At 40.3% G+C, this 22,935-nt stretch overlaps 1 protein-coding gene across 4 annotated transcripts in view; it reads left to right on the top strand.

Annotated features, from left to right (window-relative positions):
• Window positions 1-22,935, top strand: part of PRKAG2 (protein kinase AMP-activated non-catalytic subunit gamma 2) — a 216,614-nt gene that overhangs the window by 174,773 nt on the left and 18,906 nt on the right. For all 4 annotated transcript variants that reach the window (XM_034064345.1, XM_034064320.1, XM_034064383.1 and 1 more), the window contains one exon: window positions 12,060-12,169. In XM_034064345.1, the coding sequence (XP_033920236.1) occupies window positions 12,060-12,169 (110 nt within the window). The remainder of the gene's footprint in view (window positions 1-12,059; window positions 12,170-22,935) is intronic.

Below are 22,935 nucleotides of genomic sequence, written 5' to 3'. Positions count from 1 at the left end.
AAAGGGAGACTAAAGAGAAATGAAAATGTAAATAATGATTAAAAGCTTCAAGTTAAGCTATTATAAGTAGTCATTCAGGATTTGAGACTAACAGTTTATTAGCACTTACAAAAGCATTTCCTCAGCAAATATAGCCCAAAGTCCTGAAGAGCTAGAATTAAAAATGCATTTCTTCCTTAAAGGATTGATAAAAATGATGCTATGAGTTTAGAATGTGAATCTTCAGAGGAATATCTAAAGATTAAATACTTGCCCTGATCAGTAAGGATAGGACTGTTCTGGTGTCCTCCACATAAAAAAGATGTGGAGCTGTTGAACAAGGCAAGAAGAGGGCCATGAGGATGATCAAGGGTTTTGAGTACATGCTGTATGAGGATAGACTGATCAAGTTGGGGCTGTTCAGCCTGGAGAAGAGAAGGCTGTGTGGAAATCTCATAGCAGCCTTCCAGCATTTGAAGGGGGGCTATAGGAATGCTGGGGAGGGACTCTTCATTAGGAACTGTAGTGGCAGGACAAGGGGTAACGGGTTCAAACTTAAACAGGGGAAGTTTAGATTGGATATAAGGAAGATACTCTTTACTGTTAGGGTGGTGAGGTACTGGAATGGGTTGCCCAAGGGAGTTGGGAATGCTCCATCCCTGGTGTTGTTCAAGGCCACTTTGGACAGAGTGTTGGGTGACACGGTTTAGTGTGAGGTGTCCCTGGCCATGGCGGGGGATTGGAACTAGATGATCTTAAGTTCCTTTCCAAGCCTAACTGTTCTATGCTTCTATGACTGGTTTATGAAATGTTATGTACTCATTTTGAAAATGCTTGTTTTGTGAACAGCATTTTGGTTAGGCTGCTTGTTTAGGTTTAATCTTAACCATCTAAGTCTTTTAGGAATTAGTTTCTCTTCTCTAAAGTGTCTGCAAACTGTGCATGTGGTGGGACTTACACTTGCTTTAAAGAAACAACAGAAGTTCAAATTGCTTATCAGTCTTCCAGTATAGACAGTAAGGATACAGGCTGGTTTATTCTTTCATTAATCACATGCCTCAGACCTTCCTTGACTTCAACTTTCTAGTGTAAGTTTAGTGGTATTAATATTCAGAGGCTTAATACCATTTTTAGTTTCTTGTTTTGTGGCCTGCCTCTTGCAATCTTGAAGAGCATGTCTGCATTCCAGACAGGCGACATCTTAAATTAGATCTTTGTTTGGGATTCTTAGGGAAAAAATCATAGTGCTTGTTGTCAAGGCAAGATCTTGAACATGAGTCTTCTGAGGAAGACTCTTCAGGTGAACTTACTCTTTATTGTGGTGAAAGTCTTAGAAGCATTATTAGGTTGCAGCCTGTAGTTACTGCCTTTATTCACTGAACCGCTATGATGTTGCTTTCCTCAAAGTACAAATCTTTGACCAAAAGTTGATGTAAGTGATAATGGGCTGTTTCAGAAGTATGCAGTTGTATTTTGGATACTGTTTACCAGTTAGTCCCCAAGCAAGGCAACTCTTGGTTGTAAACAAATAAGTTTCTCTGCCTGCCTGGACAAGAAGCTTCATAGTTACTATAATTGGCTGTGGAATGTGAAGTTTCTTAAGCTGCTCATCACTTTTTATTTTTTTTTTGTCTGCCTCAAATCCCATGTGATTGTTTGCTTTTCCACACTGCAGTGAAGGGCTGCAGTAAAAAAGAAGTGTGAACTTCTCAGCCCATTTATTAGGGCTTACTAACTCCATAAATGAGAAACAAAAGTCAGTGTGGGATTTTAAAGTGTGCTGTGAATACAAGACTGAAACCCAGTCTGAATCTTTCATTGTTTCGGGCAGCTATTTGTAAGAGAAAACTAATAAGCCTTAGCTACTGCTGAGGCTTGAAGAAGCCAAGATATGTAAGCCTGAAGTCCAGAAGTGGGTCTTTTGAAGTGTTCTCAGGAACTAAATCTTTTTTGTTCTTTACTAAAGCAGGATGTGTTTATGCATTTGGAGATACTTGTCTCATTCTGTGTTTAGGACCTTTAAGGAAGATGACTACAGTGTCCTCAGGTTGCTTTGTTCTGTCTAACCAGCTTCTGGAATGTGTTAATAGTTCTCTTAACAGCTGGGGTGGTTTTTTGTTTTTTTGTTTAAACAAGCTGTGCCTTTTTTTCCCTACTTCTGCTGCAGCAAATCAAATCAATAATGGATCTTCTTTCTCAATAGTAGTGATGTTTAGTCACTCCTGTAATTTGCAGTTATCCAGTCTGAATTCTTTACAGATTCTGATAATCTCTGAAAGATCTTATTAACTCCAAACTACTTGTGAATTCATTTTGAAGATATTGTCAAGTTTTAAGTTTTCAACCATTTCTAACTCTGATAATTTTCTGAAGCATGTTCTGTTCCTCTTTTGAAGATCATTAAGGAGAATGCCGAATAAAACAAAGCCTTGAGCCTCTGAGACTCTCTTGCGATGTTTTTCCCTGTGAAATACCAAGCTAGTAGAAGCTCTTCCAGGGTGATCTGTAGAAAACTAAAGGCATGTAGCATGAACTTTCATGTGATTCTGTACTATCTGTTTTGCATGAGATGGACCTTGTAAATCACCCAGCTTTAATAAGAGTTTGAACTGGAGTTCATATCTTCTTAAAAACACTCAGTTGTCATCTATTTTTGCAAACTCACTGGGGAAAAAAAGGCATCGTGCTAGTTTTGCTGCAGCTGGGGTTGCTTGTTGTGCAGCTACATTATGATGAGCCTGCTGTCTCTCTTCCGCATGCAGTAGTATCCACACTTGCTTTGAAATCGGTGTCTCAAGTGTACAGAGACTTCTAAAATGATTTTTTTAACCAGGTGATAGTTTTATTGTGAGTATACACTGATCAGACTAAACTGTTCTTGACACAACCATGCTGGCTTTCTTTGCTTCTGTTGTAGGTGCTTACAAATACACTGGTTTTAGTACCTTGCATCATTACATACCTAAGAATTCTGACTGGGTTAGAATTTGTTTGGCTCTCCTTTTGACTGGTACTGTATCTTCTCCTTGATGAGCTTGCAGAGTTCCAGAGTGGCTGTTTTTAACTAGGGGGCCTCCTGTTTACACAGGTACCAGTGTGCTGTCTCTGCATCAAGGAACTCCTTGTGACAATGGGAGAAAACATCTTAATGATCTGAAGTGACTGAACAGCTGCACAAACTCTAGAGTTCAAAAGATATACTAATATGTGCAGCAAAAAAAGTGCAGATGCAAGCAGTCCTGAATACGGTGTTCAAAAGTGTCTGAAGTAATTAAGAATATAATTCTTGAACTGAAATGTTTTAAAATATCTTGTGTGTTTTTTATTTTTTTTCCTATTGTTAGAAATTACTAACATTTTTCTGAAGACTCCAGTGATAAGATGGTGTGCACTTACTTCTCTATTAATTCTTTTGTGCCTGTTAGTGCACCTGTTCTTCCCCTCTCATTTTGTGTGCCTCTAGACACTTCCCATTTGTAGGATGAGGTGCAGTTGGCAGGGTAGAACTTGCTTACTCTAACATTGTCCCTATGTGCTCATGCTCCCTTATAGAATTCTATTATTTGTATCATATTGTGTATTCATGCTGTAATATATAATTAATCTTGGATCACAGAAGAAGCTTCTGATACTGATCTCTAGATACACTTCCTATCACTTTTTTGTATCAGAGTATCCTAACATCTGTAAACTTACTGTGATCTTTCTTTAGCTGCCAGCTCATGCATTCCTTTAGATTAGGGTGGGAAATGTTCAATCTGCAACATCCATATCACATAGCCTGTGGCTGCATGAGTAATGCTACTCTGTAACTTTAATGTGTGGTCTGCCAGGATATTTTAAAGCTCTTCACAGCTTTCAGAAAGTGGAAAAAGAAAAAAAATCTTGTCTCTGTCACTACATCTTCTCTTTTTGATCTCTTGCATTTGAAATCCTTTCAGCTTGTGATGGAATAGTCAGTCAATACTTATCACTGCCATAATATTGCTTTCTATGTATTAGACTTTAAACCTGTTTGTGTTTTTTCCCTTCCAGAATAGGAAGTAGTCCTTTGCTAAGCCTTAGTTGCCATCAGTTCTGCCGCTTAGAGTACGCATCAGTGTAACTGTCTCTTTCTGCTTGTTCCATTCTTTTACCACCTGGACTTAGCCTGTGTCTGATGACATGGGTGGTTTTGTTGGTAGGGCGATTTCTTTTTTTTTAAGAAGAGTTTCCTCTTGAATAAACAGAAATCAAATGGTATGGTACAGTATCAGGGTTTTGGGTTTTTTTTCTGCTCTTAAAACTATGTTAATATTTTTCTCCTACCAAGACTGAAATTGATGCAGCTTCTGCTGTCTTGTTTCTTGTCCACTGTTTTCAGTGCTCTTTGGATCTTTAGCAGACAGCTCAGCAGACTGAGAAGTCATGCCCTTTCACTGTGTTCTTAGGTGACAAAATTGCAATTTCTTGTTCTTCTTTCCCAGTCCCTCAGTTACCATACTTTTCACAGGATATACCATATGCATTTAAATTTGTCTATCATTCAAAGCTATCTAAAAAAATAGTAATATTTCTCTTACAGAAGGTAGGTTGAGGTAAACCTGTTGCCCGTGATCACAGCAACGTACTGTACACAACGCAGTACTGGATTCATTTTCAGAATCTGTTTTCACAGGTCTTTTAGCTGAGGAATGCTGATAAAAACCCTACCTGAACATTTGATTTCTGGAACGTTGTTCTTGAACCCCCACCTCATTCAGATGCCTCTGTTTGCCTTAAAATTCTTTTTCTGGAGGCTGTTGATGAGCTTGTAGAGACATCAAGGCATAGTGTGTGGCTCTTGCTATGTAGTGCCACTGTTGCTCTTGGAGTGGATTAACTACATCCATTCTGGAGGCTTGTGGTTTGTTTAGGGTTTTTTTCCAGCTCTGTTAAAGGAGGTGAGTTACTGCCTTGCACTAGAGCTACTACTGTCTCCTGCATTGTGAAAGTCATGGGAGAGGTAATCAAAGATATTAAGGAACTCATTCAGTAAGTTCAGACTGGAGGTGAACAGAAACCTTATATAGCCAGTTGTGGTGACAACTTTCAGATAAAAATGCAAGCAGAAGAACAACTTACAAGGGTAATGATGTCTTTTACCTATTGTGTACTCTGCCAAGGGTTATCTATAACAGTAGGGAGAGAGGGTAGCTTGCTCTGGCTTATTTAAGTGCTTAGTCACCCTGGTGTCTTCTGGCACCGTTTGACATGGCTAAGCTGATCTAATAGCTAGCTGCCATAGCAAGCATGGTGTCCTTATACTGTATAGCTTCTAGTGTACGGGAAGGGTGGGAATAATCTGCTTGCCACATGGCTAGATATGGGAGCGGAACAGACCTAAAACTGGCACTCTCAGGAAGCCAATAACTCGTGACAGATTCATCTTTTCTAGCCAACTTGTGGAAATTAAAATCCACCATGCAGTGTGAGGGAGGGAATGGAGCCACACAGTCAGTGCACAGGAGAGGTCAGCAGAGCTACTATACTCTGCTGCTGCTTATGCTGCTGTGGAGCCACATCTTTAGATCCAGCCTTTGAAAAATATAGTTATTCTGTATTTGCTAACAAAGGAATGTTGGCTAAGGGTGTGAAAAATTTCTTTCAAGTTGCAGCTTAAGCCAGGTGTATGTGAACAACTCTCCAGTTCCTGTTTTCACTGTGATGATGCTTGTCTGTTTATTTCTGTGTTAACAAAAGAATAATTTTACTTGATTTGGTAAGCACTCTATCCTATTCTTTTGCTGATAAAACACCTCCTTTAGTAAAGTTTATCAGTATATACAGAAACTTCACTGAATGTATTGCTGTTGGATCAGTTCTGTAGTAAACATTGGAATGAAAAATAGATGTTGTCTCTAACTGCAACATTTTAATTCTCTGGCATCCAAAATGTGATACTCAACATATTACTTGGCCCTTTTAAAATAGAAGTGTGACTTGGAGCAATCTTAAATATATATGTGTGTGTGCAGTAACTGAAAAGAAAGTGTTTGGGTTTTTTTTTCCAGTAACTAGGCTATTTAATACACTGGAGAGTATCACAGAAGCGTCCTCAACGTAAAAAGGACATGTAACTGTTGGAACAAGTCCAGAGGAGGGCCACAAGGATGATCAGGGGACTGGAGCACCTCCCATATGAAGACAGGCTGAGAAAGTTGGATGAAGCCTTGGGTGATATGGTTTAGTGTGAGGTGTCCCTGCCCATGGCAGGGGGGTTAGAACTAGATGATCTTGAGGTCCTTTCCAATCCTAACTATTCTATGATTCTATGATTTCTACTCCCTTCCCTGTTGCCTTCTAGCCATCATCAGAACTGGTCAAAGGGGTGATGGTTATGCTAATAGGAGCCAAGGTGAAGAGTCTAGTGTTGGGTTCTGGGAGCTCTTGCCTCCTGCTGCTGTAAGAAAACTCGAAGTTTTTGAAGTTGTACAGTTTCCCAGACTAATTCTGATTAAAAAATCAGGGGAGATGATGGAATGTTTGCTTATATGTGTGGTTTCTGTCTGTCTTTAAGTTGTTCATATAGCTAGACAGCTGAGCGTATTTTTTACATACTGCTATCAGCTGGGTTTTTTTTTTCCCCTGCTTTTTAAAGGACTTCTGAAATTTGGCAGTTAACTTCGTAGTAAACATTAGAAATGGCAGTAATATAAACAGTTGCTTAGGCCCATAAAAAGGTTCTTTATATTCATTAAATAATTGAGAATTAATAGAGCTAACAGCTCTCAATCTAACCATGTGGAGCAGGGCTGCTATAGAGAGCTACAGCAGCAGGATTGTGGTCTGTGGTGGAATTAACTCTTCAAAGCAGATGAGAGAAAACAGTCTCTGTGGAGCCCTCTGTCTTCCTTACAAATGCTTCTGGAACCACAGACTAAACTTGGAATGTGACTGGATATCAGTGCAGAAATACAGGGAGCAAAATATAGCTATAATACAAAATCATGACCTTTCCTATTTTATATTGTTGAAATTAGGAAGCACAAAGGTCTTGTTAAGTCAGCCCAGTATGAATATAGCATAAAAAGACAGCCTGTGGTTTGCAGTAAACGCTTCTGAGGAACTTTCTGTAGGTTTTTATGTCACACTACTTGGCAGCTTTTCAGTGTGTGTTGAACATGTGTTACTGCATGTTGCTGTTCTCTGTCTGCAGGCACTTTCCTTTCCTTTCCTTTTCTTTTGAAGGTTTTGAAATTCTGAGGGGAATTTCTACTATAGAAAAACACTCTGTGTGGTGGCAAAAGTAGGAGGGGAATTGATGGCATCTGTTCAGTAGCCTCTGAGGAAATGGCTTCAGTAATGCCACAGAAGTTTCCCTGTTATTTATGGGTATTCAGATGCTAGCTCTACCTTAGAGCTCTCTCAATAGACAATTATACTTAGTACTAAATCTCACTGCAATCACTGAAAGGTTTATCTGTTAAGAAAAAAAACCACCACTGATGTTTCAGTGAATGATATTTACTGCCTGAAACAGAAGTTAAATCATGTGTCATGTTAATGTCAGGGATGGGAGATAGGGAGTAGAAATCATTTGTTGAATAGGTGAATAAGACTGGGGAATGGATGACAGAAATAAAATAGGTTGATACTCAACTCTTTAAAGGATCTCTACCTGTAGGAATAAATAAAATGCCAGTGCAGAGAGAGAGCTTACTCTGTAAAAAGCTGTATGGCGAGGGTCTAAATTTCAGGTTTTAAACTGTCAAAAGAACTTGTAACTTTTCAGGTGTCTGTTACTTGTGCTTTGCTAAAAATTGCAGAAAACAGCACTGGGATTTGGGTTTTGGGTTGTTTTGCCTTCATTGGTGACCTGGGGAGAGGGGGTGCACATGGAGAAATATCCACTTGCAAAATAACTTCAAGATAACTTTTCAAGAAATAAGCTTTCATGAGTGATCCCCTTCTCCCCATGGAAATACACGTTCAGCTACTTATTAGTGGATTCTTCTTTGCTGATCCTGCTCTAGATTAAGATGTCTCCTGCTTGGAATCTGTTCTGCCTGTGAGCCAGCTAATTTCCAGCTCATGAACTGCAGAAAGCTGAGGGTTTGGCTGGAGGCAGTGTCCTAAGTCTTGCTGTAGTCCTCAGTAAAGGTCCAGCACATGCACTCCATAAGGCTTATCTGCAATTGTCTTTGCTGTTCCAGGGCAGTTGTAATTGTATAGTGTCTTTCCATCTTCCCACTCCTTGCCAAAGTTGTTGCAGGAACAATATGGAAAAGCATACATTGGGCATCTGTCCAAAGGAGAGGGAATACAATTGATGGGAATGTTAATGACAGACTGTGCTTAGCACAGGTGCTACTCCAGTTGAGCCTCTGAGAAGGAACAGAACTTGCTAGAAGTCCCTGACTAAAGAAGTTGGGCTGTAGCATGTAGTCCTCCTCATCTGTGGCCCATCAGTGTGATGCAGATTAAGATGTCTTGAGCATTAAATTAGTGCAACTGGGGCTTGTGCAAATAAGGATTCTTATGCAAATCTAATTTTGGATTCCTTAGTCGCTTCCTCAAGCAGGAGCAGAGATTTTATGCCACCACTTGGTCATGTAGTACACCGTTATCGTATCGACATCTGAATGTTACTGTCTTTATGGTGAAAGAATGGCCAGTATATATTCATAGCTCCTGTATGTTGGGCAGATGATCTCCTGTGCAGATCAGAAATGACATGAAGAGACTGAGTCAGATTTTAAGTCAAGCAGAAATGCATCTGTTCTTGTCTATCCAAAGGGGGTACTGCTTTACGGGTACATGATAAGACTGCAGAAGACTAATAGTAGCCAGAAAAGATGGACATTTATCAGAAAAACAAGTAAGACTAGAACTGGAAAATAAATAAGCAATGAAGTAGGAATATTCTAATGAAGAATAGGGTATTTTTACTTGTTTTTTTATATTTGCAGCACAGTGGTGGTTGAATACATCCAAAAGTAAGTTTGTCCTCTGGAAGGTGAGAAGATCTGTAAAGAAGACTGTACCCTGCCCACTTGCACTGTACAGGAAAGATGGGTGTGAATGCACCCTGAGATGTGCTACGCATTCAGCTTGAGAGAACTTTTCTCCTTTGAGCAGCTTTATATACATAATGCGCATACAGAGAATCAGTCTACAGCATCTGTTTAGTAATCCCAAGTAGCTGAAGGTGTTAGCTCTGAAAAAGCCTTTCAAACAGTCATAAAGTCCATCCAATTTGAGGAAGTCACATAGGGCATATGAGTTAAATCAGTGCTGCTTATGTTTTGCATGTTTAGTTAGTAACTAATGAAGCAGTGCATTATGCTTATAAGTAAATATAAAGATCTTCTGTAGAAATGAACTTCAGTTCCAGCTGGACAATTGGATCCTTGTTCAGGTCCTGCTAGTTTCCTAGCTATTTATATGGGTGTTAAGCAGTGGTCACAGATAGCTATCTCATGCTTCTGAGTATCTTCATTTGTAACTTTCCAATGTCAGCTTAGGAAGCAGTTTTTTTGTGGTGCCTTCTGAGTTCTGGAAGACAATGTAAGGCTCACTTATGTTGCATCATCTGTATAGCATCTAATCAATCCCATGCACCCAAAGTGGGTGAGGATTGTCAAGGTCCACTTGGAATTGTATTTGTGCAGGGGAAACGTATGGTGAGAGGAGGGTTTACAGGCACACCTTGGCTGTGCTGGTCAATACAGACAGGTGGCTGCTATTAACAGCATTAACTGATTAAATCTGGCAATGTGTCCCACTTCACAATTACTGGGCTATCTATCATGATACATTAAGTTTACATAATTGTTGGCAAGACTGTATTGAGCAATGATGTGCTCTAAGAGTGTAATTTTTAGGTTTTCGGATTTGCTTTTTTTCAGCTACAGGTAGTTGGTTGTTTTATAGTTCATCCACTGTTTGAGCTGTTCCTATGTTTGTTTCTACCCTTAGTATACTTAATTGTGTATATAGTGTCATATTACTAAGGCCACAGACTCAATAGGATGTACAGATTCATAATTAGAATAGTAACTTTCCTGCATATATATTCTTGTGGTAGTTTCTGGGTATTTGGTGAAGGTTTTAGAGAACCTCTTTCAGTCAATCTGGGGAATAAACTTGGTCTGCAGATGATCCAGAGCTGCTTTATTCCAGTTGCTGCAGCAGGCATCTAAGGAGATAGGCACGGGACTTAAAATTGGAAGAAATTAGTTTTGTCCTGTTCTGTAGGCTGACTGTTGTAGTGCTGGGGAAACGTGACAATGCAGTCTCTCTAGTGGCTACTGCTCATGTTAGCAGCCAGTCTTTCTTACTCGTGTTTTGCTTCAAGTGCTGTTCTCATTGTGTACTATCTATGGGAAAAGATAACATTGAAGTAAATAAGATAAATGCAGACCCTCTGTGCAGTATGGTTGTAGAAGCAACTTAGAACTCTGGTCTTCAGGAAGTTTAGGTTGACATCTAAATGTTCTTATATTGTTTTAATGCTTGGTGCCTGGTCACCTCACTGCTTTTAGTTTGTGTGTTTAAAAACAAAAACAACAAATCAAAAGATCCTAACAGAAAACCTCCTAACAACTCACTTTATTGCACAGTCCTTAAATTAGTTTCATACACACAGTAGCTGTTTATTCTACTACGAAAGTTAGAGGATAAGATGTTGGTGTATTATGGAGTTCCATAAAGGTTTCTCTGTCCCAAATCCCCTTTTTAACTTTTTCTATACATGACTTAGTAAGTAGCAGTTCCCCTTTGGGATCACTTCATAAAGGTGGTTTCCTACCAACATTGTCCACGTCTGCCTGCTTTTCCGTTCCCTGTCAGTTTGCTCACATGGTTTCCTAATCTCTTACCAATTTTCCCATCTCCTGCTATTTTCACTTCTGGTCCTGATGTTTATAGGAACATAAATCCAGCAGGCTATTTTCATTTTTCTTCTTCCTCCCAGCTGGGCAGTCTGACATATTCCTATGCAACTTCTGTTTCACATTCCATGTGTTTCAGTGGGAAAAAGGTGTGGTTGGTTGTGTTTTCTAAAAAGTAATGAGAGTTGGAGGTGAAGAACTTGCTTAGCCCATAGAAGAGGCTGCCTGTATTCTAGAGTAGCCACTTGCAGGGGCAGCTCAGCTTTACTTCTGCAAAACTGGACTAAGGAGGCTGTGCTATGGAAGTGATGACTAATTTGTGTAGTGCCAAATGACTGATGAGCAGATTTTGCAAATGAGAATCTTGAGTTTTGCTTCTTAGTATGAAGCTCTTCAATGATCAGTAGCTGCTTCAAGGTGGTTTTGTTTATTTTTACATCACTCAGAAGTTTAACACATGATCAAGTTTGTGTGTTACTACAAGGTTTAGAGGATGCCTGTCAGATGCAGGGGTTAACCTTGACCAAGTTCTAGGTACCTGCTGAGAAAAATGGAGGGCCAAACTGCTTTTAAAGAAAAACCCACACACCTGAGCAGATCTTGCATGTGCATCTGAACTCTGACAAATGCCAAGTAGATTTAAGGTAATACAGACTGGATTGCATGTTGTTGCTACAGATGTGCTGCACTAAAGCCATTCCAGCCAAGTGGATCTTGTTTTTATGAAGTTTTGGATTCATGATGCTGTATGTGAAATAGCCTGAAGGGAATAGAACTGATGACATAACTTGCCTGCACCCTCTTTTGAAAATACAAAATTACTATGTGGAAAGTAGACTGAACATAGATGAGATTGAAGAAATACTCATTTAAAGAGCTTGAGTTATCAAGCCTGGCACTACTTCAGTTTCAGACTGGCTTCCCCTGTACATAGAATTCAGATGCATATTCAAATAGTTTGCTGTTAGAAAAACAGGTTGTTTTTTTTGTTTTAAATACAGCTCTTTATTGTTCCTTGATGAGAAAGGACTTTCATACCAATGCATTTTGACCATTTAATTTGAAAGATGAATCTGAAATGCAGAGTGCAAGGTGGACTGTCAGTCCAGGTCTGAAAGTGTGAATTTGAATTTTGCTTTAGGGTTGTCCTTCTGCAGTGGTGTTTGGTTGATTTGACATGTTTTTAACTTTAAGCTTACTTAAACAACATAATGTTTTTACTTGCAGCACTTGAAGAATCGGAAAGTGACATTTATGTGCGATTCATGAGGTCACACAAGTGTTATGACATTGTTCCAACAAGCTCTAAGCTTGTTGTTTTCGACACTACGCTACAAGTGAGTATTCTCCTTTCAGTCTGCCTTTGCTTGCAGTTAATTTTTTTAAATGAGTGTTTCCCTGGTGTTGAATTTGATCTCTTGGTGAGAAATTCTCCCTTAATTCTGTGCTTTGACTGTACAAACCATATTGTTTCAACTGTAGCTGCCCTGTTATACAGAGGAGGAGCTGGGGGAAGACTTCCTCACAGAACAGAAGAGGATATAATTTATTTTGCAGTTGGAATCACTTGCCAAAAACCTTTTAGACAAGCCCAGACTTACATTGGCTTCTTCATGGCTATCAGAATTTACATAAAGATATTTTATATAAAGATCCCTGTGCAATAGCTAAAGAATATCCAGGTGTTTTGAGCCTGTTCCCGCTATATTGGTAAGGCAATTCAGGATTAAAATGTATGCGTTGATTATGCAAATTATTACATTCTCCATAAAATTTGTTTTCAGTTTCTCATTTTGCTTTTAATCACTAAATCATCTGCTAGACTCTTGGCTCTGTCTGGAAGGTGTGTTTGCCAAAAGACGGCATTAGCTGCTTGCTATAGAAACAGACTAATCTGCTCTGTGGTGCTGTAGAAAGCTGCGGCTTTCTTTTTGTTTCCTGGATTTTGCAATTGGTGTGTTTTGGTTTGCTTTGGTTTTTGTTTCAGTGTGCTCTTCCTTTTAAAGATGCTCCAGTTCTTGCTTAACTAAGTCCATTAAGTAATTTTGGTCTGGAATGTACTGCTCAATTAGACTTAAGCTTTCCACAAGTCAGAGGCAACCATGTAATAGATACTTCATCCCAAAAAGTTCACAGAACCATCATGTGTATCATATAATGTTAGTGGTGTGATCTGAAGGGTGGAAAGCCTACATTGTACAACAAGGCCAAGGAGTGGGGTGGATCAAGAGCACTGCACACAATTAGCCTGTTCATACAATGATGATCAACCTTCTAATGTTCTGCAGCATGGCTAAAACGCTGGTACTTCAGTTGCTGCTCAGGACAATAAAAGCAACTTTAACTTCAGCACTGGATTCTTTGGATTATCCAGGCATCTTGCTAGTGAGGGAGTTTCCTTTCTTGAGTCTGAGCACACTGGGGTTTCTACGTTTTGCCTCTGATACCTTGGCTGAGTCCTTAAAGGTAAGTGTCCTATCCGGTACTAGCATTGTAACTTGAGCATGGCTGTGACTGAGATTCTGCCTGTGTGCCAAAGGACCTCCTTCTTCGTACTGGTCTGGTAGCTGAGAAGGCAATGGTGAATGTTAAAGTTGGTAGTCACCAGTGTCTCATGTTAGATTATTTCCTCCTTTACCTAGAAAGCCAGACTTCTACTGGAAATATTTTATCTGTCAGCACCTTGGTATTCATGGAACACTTGCTTTTGTTTCCCTACGGTTCTTCCATGTGCTTCACCAGACAATAGATCCTGTAGTCAAAAGATATCTGATGTGTGGTAGAGGTGGAAAAAAGTAGCCTGTAGACTTAGAGGAAGAGCTTTCAAGTACAGAAACATCAGTCCTACAAAATTTAAATGTTCACATTGTTTACTTTCTATGTATATTCTAGTGTTACATTTAGATACAATAGTAATGAATACTTGCCACATTCCTTCTCGGAGATTTCTTTCTCTGTCTCTCAGAAGCTTGCTTCTTTAGGAGGTTGATTATGTTGACTTCTTCACAATCTTGGAGGGGAAAAAGAGAGAATCACTGTAAGCTCTGGACTATTCAGACCTTTTGATCTGAATGGTCAAGTTTGGGATGGTAGTGTTTACTGTCACTCTTTCAGCTCTTCTCAAAGACTATTAGCTTCCTTTTGATTGGCATTTATCTCATAGTGTGAGAATACTCTGTTGGGAGTTTGTACCTGCAGCTTGTTGGCATGACCTGTTGAGTTCTCAGCTGTCAGTGATCACCTGGGTTAAAGGCATGAGCTTGGTCACTGTTGCAGTTGGAAAAGTGGTTTCTTTATTTCTATTAACCCAGTTAGTCTTGGAGCCATTAGGGAAGGTCACCCATTCCTTTGGATTCCCCAGATCTCTTGGTTAATTATGTGAAATCGTGCCTGATGGCAGTTTTCATTGCTGAAGCTGGGTTGAGATAATGCTGGTAATGTAAAGAAGTTGCAGTTTCATTTCCAGTTGGTGAGCCAGTGTGGAGGTGACGCTTTGAGAAGCAGAGTGCGAATGAACGAATCTTGTTAAAGTTCTCCAAAGATTTGAATTCAAGTTTTTAAGAATGCTAGAGCTAAAATAATGTATAAGGGCTCACTTCTTGCCTCCCTTCGTATAAGTTAGTAGTAATCAAGGGAAGAAGTTAAAAATGGGGTTCTGTTCTGTTCTATTGACATCCTTTGAAAGCCGTTTGATTTCTATTTGACAACAGCATCCTGTCTCCCTCTACTGGCCAGCAATCACAGCGCACATAGCATATTTCCACCCTGGAAAACTATTCATGAGATGCTGTGGAAAGTATTCTAAAACTGAGAAAACTGGAGATGTTAACTTCTATAACATGGCACAAGTCATAGTGCTAAAAGCAACATCAGGTCATGAAAGTAAATGTTTAGTTTCGATGTATTTGAGAGATTTAGTGTGAAGATTTGTGAGGAATCTTGTTTTAACTGTTAATATGAGAGGAGATAGGAACGTGCTGTTACACTGGAAACAGAAATAAGGTTTTATATAACAGAATTGATAGCTGATTGTTGTAGTTTAAGCCTGGCTGGCAATGAAGAGCCATGCAGCTGCTTGTTCACTCCCTGCTGGGAGTGAAACAAGTGGGAGGAAACAAGTAAAATCTGTGGGTTGAGATAAGAACAGTTTAATAATTGAAATAAGGTAAAATATAATAATAATGAAAGGGGAGGGGGAAGAGGACTAAAACCTAAGGCAGGGGGAAACACCAAACAAAGCCAAAAAACCCCCACATAACCAAAGACCAAGTGATGCCCAACACAATTGCTCACCATCTGCTGACTGATACCCAGCTCAACCTGAGCAGCAATCTGGCCTTCTGGCTAACTTTCCCCAGTTTATATACTGGGTATCATGTGCTGTGGTACCTTTGGCTAGTTTGGGTCAGGTGTCCTGTCTTCCTCCTGGCTTTTTGTGCCCATCCTCACTGGCAGGATGTGAGGGACTGAGAAGTCCTTGATAAGCACTCTTTAGGAGCAACTAAAACATAGGTGTGTTATCAGCATTATTCTCAGATTAAGCCAAAACACAGTACTGCACTAGCTATTAGGGAAACAATTAACTCTATCCCAGCTGGAATGAGGACACTAATAAAGGGCAGGAAGGGGCTGACATTCTTTTCAGTCAGAAGGCACAGGGGCCTCTTGATGCCAGCACTCACCAAGTGTTGTACTGCTTCTAGTGCTAGCACACCACTCTGGTCTTGCATGTCAGGAATACACCTCTACAGCTGGCACCTACATATGGCTGTTGTGAAAGGAATGTTATATCCCATGCACTTCTATTAGGCATCAGATCATATATTATGGGAAAACTGCTGTGCTTTGGGTGGAGAATATGCCACTTGGCACAGACTTGAGCAGCATCTGTACTAAATGAGTAAAAGCTCAGTTTGCCTTTTTATAGCTTAGCTTATTTCTGCCAAAACAGAGCATCTACATCTAATCTGCTTATCTGAAATGGCCACTGGCCTCTGCTGAACCCTGAGAAGTGGCAGATATGTCTGGGAGAGTGTTAGCCGGCAGGTTTTTTGATATAGACTGACAGTGGCCTATTCTGTCACCCTTTTAGTTCACTAATACAGATGTAGCCTGTGAGTATTTGCTCCTCATAAATATTTATGGATTTATATTGTACTTCACAAAGTGCTGTGGTTTTTGCCATGCCTGTGACCCATGAAGGCTTCTAGTTTGTGACAAGCTTCAGCCTTTTGTTTTCCCCAGAGAAGATGCCATCTCTGCTTGATGCACATTAAAGAAACTTTTAGAAGTCTGATCTGACCAGGGAGAATGTCAGAAGACTGAGCTATCCACTGGGCTATCCTGTGAAATTTGGGAACCTGACACCACAGATGGTGGGGAACTGCAGCAGTGTGCAGCTTACAGTGCATAAACTGACTTTCTGATCTCTTGCCCATCTCCCAAGATGCAAATGATAGGAGAACAAACGCTTCAGGGAACAGCTCCCATTTGAGGGGGTGAGTGGGATTGTCTCCTGAAGGGCTACTCTGTGAATGAGCATTCACTTGTTCATCGTTCTAGTTATTTAGTAAATGGATCTGTACTATCTGTACTATGAGCTTCAGGAAAACCCTGAGCTGACTGCAGATTTACTGGTTACCAGCTTGTGTCTTCAGCACAGGATTTGAGTACTCTACAAGTGTTAATACATTTAATGTAAAAGTGATCTGGGGAAATAAGGTGACATCCCCATCTGCCTTTACTTTGTTTGCTTGAACTTGTGTGAAGTACCCATACACTGACACAGTGATCTGAGGATTTTTTTTCTTTATAAGTGATACTAATGCTTAGAAGGAAAATAGGAATTTCAGTAATTCCTGTATTAAAATCAAATATCAACAAAACATAGCACTTTGTTCACAATCTGTTAGTTGGATTACTGTTGTCAGTCTAAGATCATCTACTGATGTGATTTTTTTCCTTGTTACTGTATGTTTGACTTCACGTTTTCTATAGAGACCAATGTGTTTCCCCCCATCCTGGTCTCTATTTGAGTTTTGAAAGGAAATGGCCTTTCCCTGCTTATAGTGGTCTCTGAAGTTTAACTGCATAAGCTTACTTAAAGCCAGTTTTCTGCCTGACCTTCAAACAAGTTTCTCAATTTGTTTTGACTTTGCCCAGCCTACATAAAGATGAGACAGATTAACTTACTTTGTAGCACAGAACAACTAACTGTCCAAGAATGTAAAAGGCAAATGTAAGACAAGGGACTTCCTGCTCTGTATCAAGCAGCAGTCTGCAGTTCTGAGAGTGGTACATGTAGTGGGTGTGTCTTGTGAAGTTTGTATAAGCTCTCATGGGGTGAAAAGCTCTACCTAACCTTTGGCTAAATGATATTCTTACCTGTTAAACTTAAAAGTGTCAATACTAAAATACATGTAGCTTTTGCTCACCATGACCTTGAAGCTGTTTTTGAAGTATTTGCCCAGCATTTCTTCATAAACAAATAAAAATCATTTTTATGTGGACACAGTCATCAAAATAAGCTTTCAGAATCCTGAAGACTCATTCCTTTTATATCCTGAAAAGCATCTTGGACAATTGCATGACTTAAAGGCTAGTTTCTTTAACTTTTCTGTTAAATGGAATTATCTAAGTTGGTAATGGACCAGGAGTTATCACTAATGTAGGCTTTTGTCAGTACCTGCCACATGCTAGTAAGAGCTCAAATACTTATTTTTCTACCACATAGGAAAAAAAAAAGAAATGGGATCAATCTTCTGGAGACTTCTTTAGTGGTTTAACAAACTTGAAGTAAATACACCTTGTAGCTTTTTCAGAGCATGAAATGGATTCCAATTTTAAGAGTGGAAGAGAATTTGTATTTCTCTTCCTTCTGCTGCCTCTCTGCAAGGTAATGAGGTAGACCAGGTTTCCAGGAAGAGTGCTTCCCAATCGTTTGCTTAAAAACACGCAGCAGGCTCTGGGTCTGCTGTCACAGTAGAGTTCTCACAGCTTTACAAAGGGATTGACTGACTTTTCCTTAATTGGCTCTGCGGTTTTTCCTTGCCAAAACAGCTAAATTTTAAGCTACTACACTGTCTGCATTTCTGAGGAGCGTGAATACCCCTCCTTGTTTACCTGTCCCGCAGAACTGTAAGGGAATAATGTAATTTAGCTTCTAACTGCTGTGTGGGCTGAGGTAGTTGAGCAGGCCACATAAAAGCTCTGTTCATTGGGATCAGGCTGGAACCAGTCACATAAAATGGGAAGAAGATTCTAGTGTTTTTTAAGAGCTGCTTCTGTTGCTTGTATGCAACAAGCATAGCAGCTTAATTTGTGCAGCTCTTGAATCAAGTAGGAAGCATTCATTCCTGCATCTTGGAGGAAGATAATGTGTGTACCAATTAAGCCGAATTTTTTTGGTCCGCACGGGGTGTGCATAAGGTGTTTGTGCTTGGCTGGGTGAAAGTCATGCATCATTCTTCTTGCCTTTCCTGCCCCACCACTGCTTGTTCTGGGAAGATCTTAATCTGTGAAAGAATTTCTGAACTGTTCCCAATGCAGCTTGTGCCAGTGGCGCTGCCTGTGAGACTTACCTAATGTCTTACGCTTAGCCCATTGTGGCATCTAGTAACAGAAATTCTGGCTTGAAGCTACTTCCCCCATACCCTGGGCACAGAACAGGGCTGTGTTTTTTAGACTAGGATCCTTAGGATCCCCTCAAACAGCAGGCAGTATCAGCAGAGTACCTTATTGAGATGCAGTAATAGAGTTGGCTGTAGGCATGACCAGTGGCTGTTGAGAAGAGATCCTGATTTAAATCAGCACATGTGGTATAGGAAGCAGGGCCTTTGATTGCTGGTTATAGTATGGGCATATTGACCTAGAGTATCAGTTGAGGTCTTGGTTTGGAGTCTTCAGTTGAACTGGGACCTTTTCATGTGGATGTGATGTGGGGAGGACTTCTGCATGTGGACATAGTACCTGCTCTCTGGGGAGAGATCTAGAACATGAGCCTACATACTTTTCCTTGAGGATAAGGCACTACCTATTATTTCTGGGGCTTGGTTTGGGTCTGAAGGGTGTTACCCCATCAGCTTTTAAATTATATGAAGCACTTTGTGTCCATTAGGAGTATGTCATCTACCAGGAGTCTTCCCTTTCCATCTCCTGTGAATGGAGAAAACTATTTTTACCTGGTTTTATGTAAGCTTTCCAAATGCAACATGAGCTGGAGGAGCAGCTTATAGATGTTTGTTGGCTGGGGTTTTTCAGATGTTAAAGCAAGTGCAACCTCTCAGTTAATAACAAGTTTGTCCAATTTTTCCTCTACTTGAAGGTGTGATATATAAGGTAAAAGAGGAAATTCTCTTCAAGAGGTGCTTGTCCCTTGCCCTAGGCAAGTCTTCATTATTAAGTACTTAAAGTAGCATAGTCCTTCAAGGAGGAAATCCTTCTACCAAATTAATAGACCAAAGAAGAAAATAATTGGCAGTCAATTTTAATGCAACAGTTGTCCTGCTTAGATGGCTGGCTGTGGACTTGCATACTGGTTTAGTCCTTCCAGACGAGCCAACTTACAAAAACACAGAATTGGTTATATGCACTATAAAAGAGGGTTTTAGCTCTTCAAAATAGCTCCTTTATAGGACTGGAGATTTAGGTCATTTAAAAAGATGTCTGGATTGGACATTGCAGCTTTATTTTAAGGGAAATAAATGGAATTGCAAGTTAGTGCTTAATAAATATCCTTTCCAGTGTTTCGTTGGCCACTTTTCTTGGAAACATATAGACAAAGCAATTAAGATCTCCTAAAAAGAGAACAATTCCTGTGATGTCATCACTAGATTACAAATTAGGAGAAGTGTTTTTCAGTCTCCTCTTGACCGTTTAGAAAGCTGATGTGGAGGTTCTCTGGAAAAGTTGGTCCACCTCCCTGAATTTTCTTTGCCTTGGATCCTGCATTTGAGAAGAATTACTTCTAAATTGAAGGTGTTTAAATATCATGGAATCATAGTAGTGTTTAAGTTGGAAAAGACCTTTAAGACTGTAAAGTCCAACCTTTAACCTAGCACTTCCGTGTCCATCACCAAACCGTGTCCCTAAGTGCCACATCTGTACATCTTCCAAATGGCTCCAGGGATGACAACCACTTCCCTGGGCAGCCTGTTCCAATGCTCGATCCGACTGCTTGTGCTGTTTTGGATTGTGGGTGTTTTGGGGCTGGCCCTTCAGGCTGGCCAGAATTACTGCCAGTGTTCCAGCAACACTATTCTATAAAAATGGGTTTGCATCTCTACATCAGTGTGTTTGCTGGTTATTCTCACAATGGTCTAGTTCACCTGCAAACAGCAGTTATGTCTGCCTTACACCCTAATGTATTACAGATGATCCCTGGAATTGTTCAAGGCCAGGCTGGATGGGGCTTTGAGCAACCTCGTCTAGTGTGAGGTTTCCCTGCCCATGGCAGGGGAGGTTGGAAGTAGATGATCATAAGATCCATTCCAACCCAAACTATTCTGTGATTCAGTGTTGTGGTCATCTGGGTGTCAATTGCTTCAAAGCAAAAGTGCATGATGTATTTGGAGAACATTTAGCTTGTACTGCATTTATATTATCAAGGTGATGATCATGGGAGCTGGGGATGTGAAGGAGTCCAAGAAGTTCACAAAACTTTTCAGGCCATAGAAACAAATCCTTTGAAGACAATGCAGACTGCGGAAGAGGAGGGTTGCCCAAAGAGCTTTCTTTGGTGAAGATGTATTTTCAACTTGGTGTTGTGGTTTATCTGCATTCTCACATACTGTATCACAAGCCAGTGTTAGGTCAAAATAGGGTGGTTGGCCTTCTCTAGTGGACTGTGCTGCATTACCTGGGATCTGATGACTTCCAGTAGATGCTGAAAGTGAGTAATGGGGAGAAAGTGTGAGCACCTCTAGTCACTGAAGAGTTATCTTTCAGATAAGAAAAGATGCTAATGTGCTGGGCTACCTGAAATCATAGTGATGTGAGGGAGTAGCAGGGGAGGTGTGTTATAAACCTGTTCTGTTGCAGCTATGTTACCCTGCTTACTTCTCCCTCATACAGGAGTTGAGACTCTTCATTTTGTAACGTTCTTGGAGATCTGCCAAGGTTTAGGCAGCCAGAGAACTTGCCATGCTGCTTAAGAAATACAGTCCTGTTTGTGTCGGGCTGGAAACTGTTGCCCCATTCCTCATGTTTTCACATCAAAAGCATCTGAGAGTCAGTCAGCTCATAAACACATTTAGACCAAGGGGTAAAGTGTAGGTTGCCCAGTTCTTATGCAGTACAGAGGTCACAGCAGAGGCCTGATGGTTTTCCGCTTACAACAAAGACCGGTTGTACTACTCCTGGTTTTCTTACTAAGAACTACTGAAATGCAAGTGTTTAGCCTCCAAGAGAGAAGTCTCAGGGCAACCTTTCTTGTGCCTTCTTGCTCTAACAGTAAGAACAAAGACTGTATTCTGGAGAAACTTTAGCATATTTGCTCATACTGTGGAGATATGTATGTTGTTATCCTTTGGAAATTGAAAGCTTTTTCCCCTTTACAATGGATTCATGCCTTGCTGTTTCATACTTAAAGCATGTGGGTTTATGAGTTTAACCTTCTACAGTACTACTTCAGCTGCTCTTAGCCGATTTGCTAACATTGCATGCTGCTTGCAAATTTATTTCAACAACTTCTCAAACTTTGTTATGTTAGGAAGGGTTTTTTCTCGGTGATTACCTGAAAGATTTGGTTTGGTTTTGATGTTGTGATCCACATATGAATTTTCTGAGGTATGAGTTCCCTTTGAAGTTTTGTAGCCCTTCAAATCATTGACACAAGACATTTCTTGGGATTACATTAGGGGCTTTTGAGGCAAGTAAAGCTAATGCCCTGGGGTTGGTTTACAGTGAAAGTAGATACAAGAAAAGTACACATTTATCATCTTGCCCTTGGATGGCAGCCATACCACAAGCTCTGGCAGATCTTTTCACACTGTCCAAACTACTACTAGTCTTCTGCATCACCATCTTGCTTTGGTAGTGACATATCTGAAGGTGTTTCATAACTATGTTTCTTACTTCTGTTACCTTCCAGCATTTCGAAGTTAACTTTGGCATTGAGACAATGGTGCTCTGTGTCTTCCAGTACAGTAGCAGTTTTCTACTCTCTCAGCACTGACCCTTTGACCTGAGAAGCTCATAGCTCTTCTCTCTCAATGTTTTCAAGGACAAGATCCTTTTTGTGAGGCAAATGAAACAAGTGATTGCAACAGCAGCAGTCACCCTCCTTACCGTATGGAGCAGTCCTGGCTGACAAGTTTGAAACCTTATGCATGTAGTTAGTTTTCATGACATAGTGGTAGGCAAAACAAATTCAGCTTTCTGAATTCTTGCGAATAAGCTTGTCCTCAGTTTTCCTTTCGGATGCTTCCCTCGTTCACAGATGTTTACTCAAGAGGGCCTTTCCACAAGGGCTTGTAAGATTACTGGTCTGGTATATCCTAATGAGGAGTGTCCCTTTCGGTATTTCCTGTCAGCGAGGAAAAACTTCTTCTGTAGTCTGATGAGATCTTCTATCTCTTGCCACCATTTCTGGTGTCACTGCCCAGTAATTGAGCAACTTTGATTAGCAGCTTGCTAACAGTAAAGTACTAGGTTTGCCAAATGTTTTACTATATGAAAAACAGGGCTTCCTATGTATGGGTCTAACTGGGTCTTTCTTGTTAACAGCTGTTACTTGGAAGAAGCTGCATCCTCCCTCTGTAAGACTTACAGGGGAAATATTTGAGTGCTCTGGCCTTCATAAGTCCTGTCTAACCTGAATTAGCTTGTTCTGTTCAGCCTGTTCACAGTTGGTGTAATGAGTTCCTGTCGTAAGAAAAGCTTGTTCCTGTTTGGCTTGCTGTGGTGCAATAGCACCTATTGTTGAGGTGATTTATGATACATGTAGGATTTAAGTTTCTGTTTTCCTTTGCTAGAATATGATCCATCTAGTTAAAGGACAGAATGCTGGAGAAGACAAGTAGTCACATCAAGTAGGATTCCTCATCCTCGTCCAGACATCTTGTAGTCAGTGAGGGGGAAAATGGCATCTGTGGGTACAGCTTAA

Source organism: Melopsittacus undulatus, chromosome 1 (genome assembly GCF_012275295.1).
Source record: "Melopsittacus undulatus isolate bMelUnd1 chromosome 1, bMelUnd1.mat.Z, whole genome shotgun sequence".
NCBI lineage: Eukaryota > Metazoa > Chordata > Aves > Psittaciformes > Psittaculidae > Melopsittacus > Melopsittacus undulatus.
Note: the sequence above shows the minus strand (reverse complement) of the source record. Positions and strands in the feature narration are given on the sequence as shown.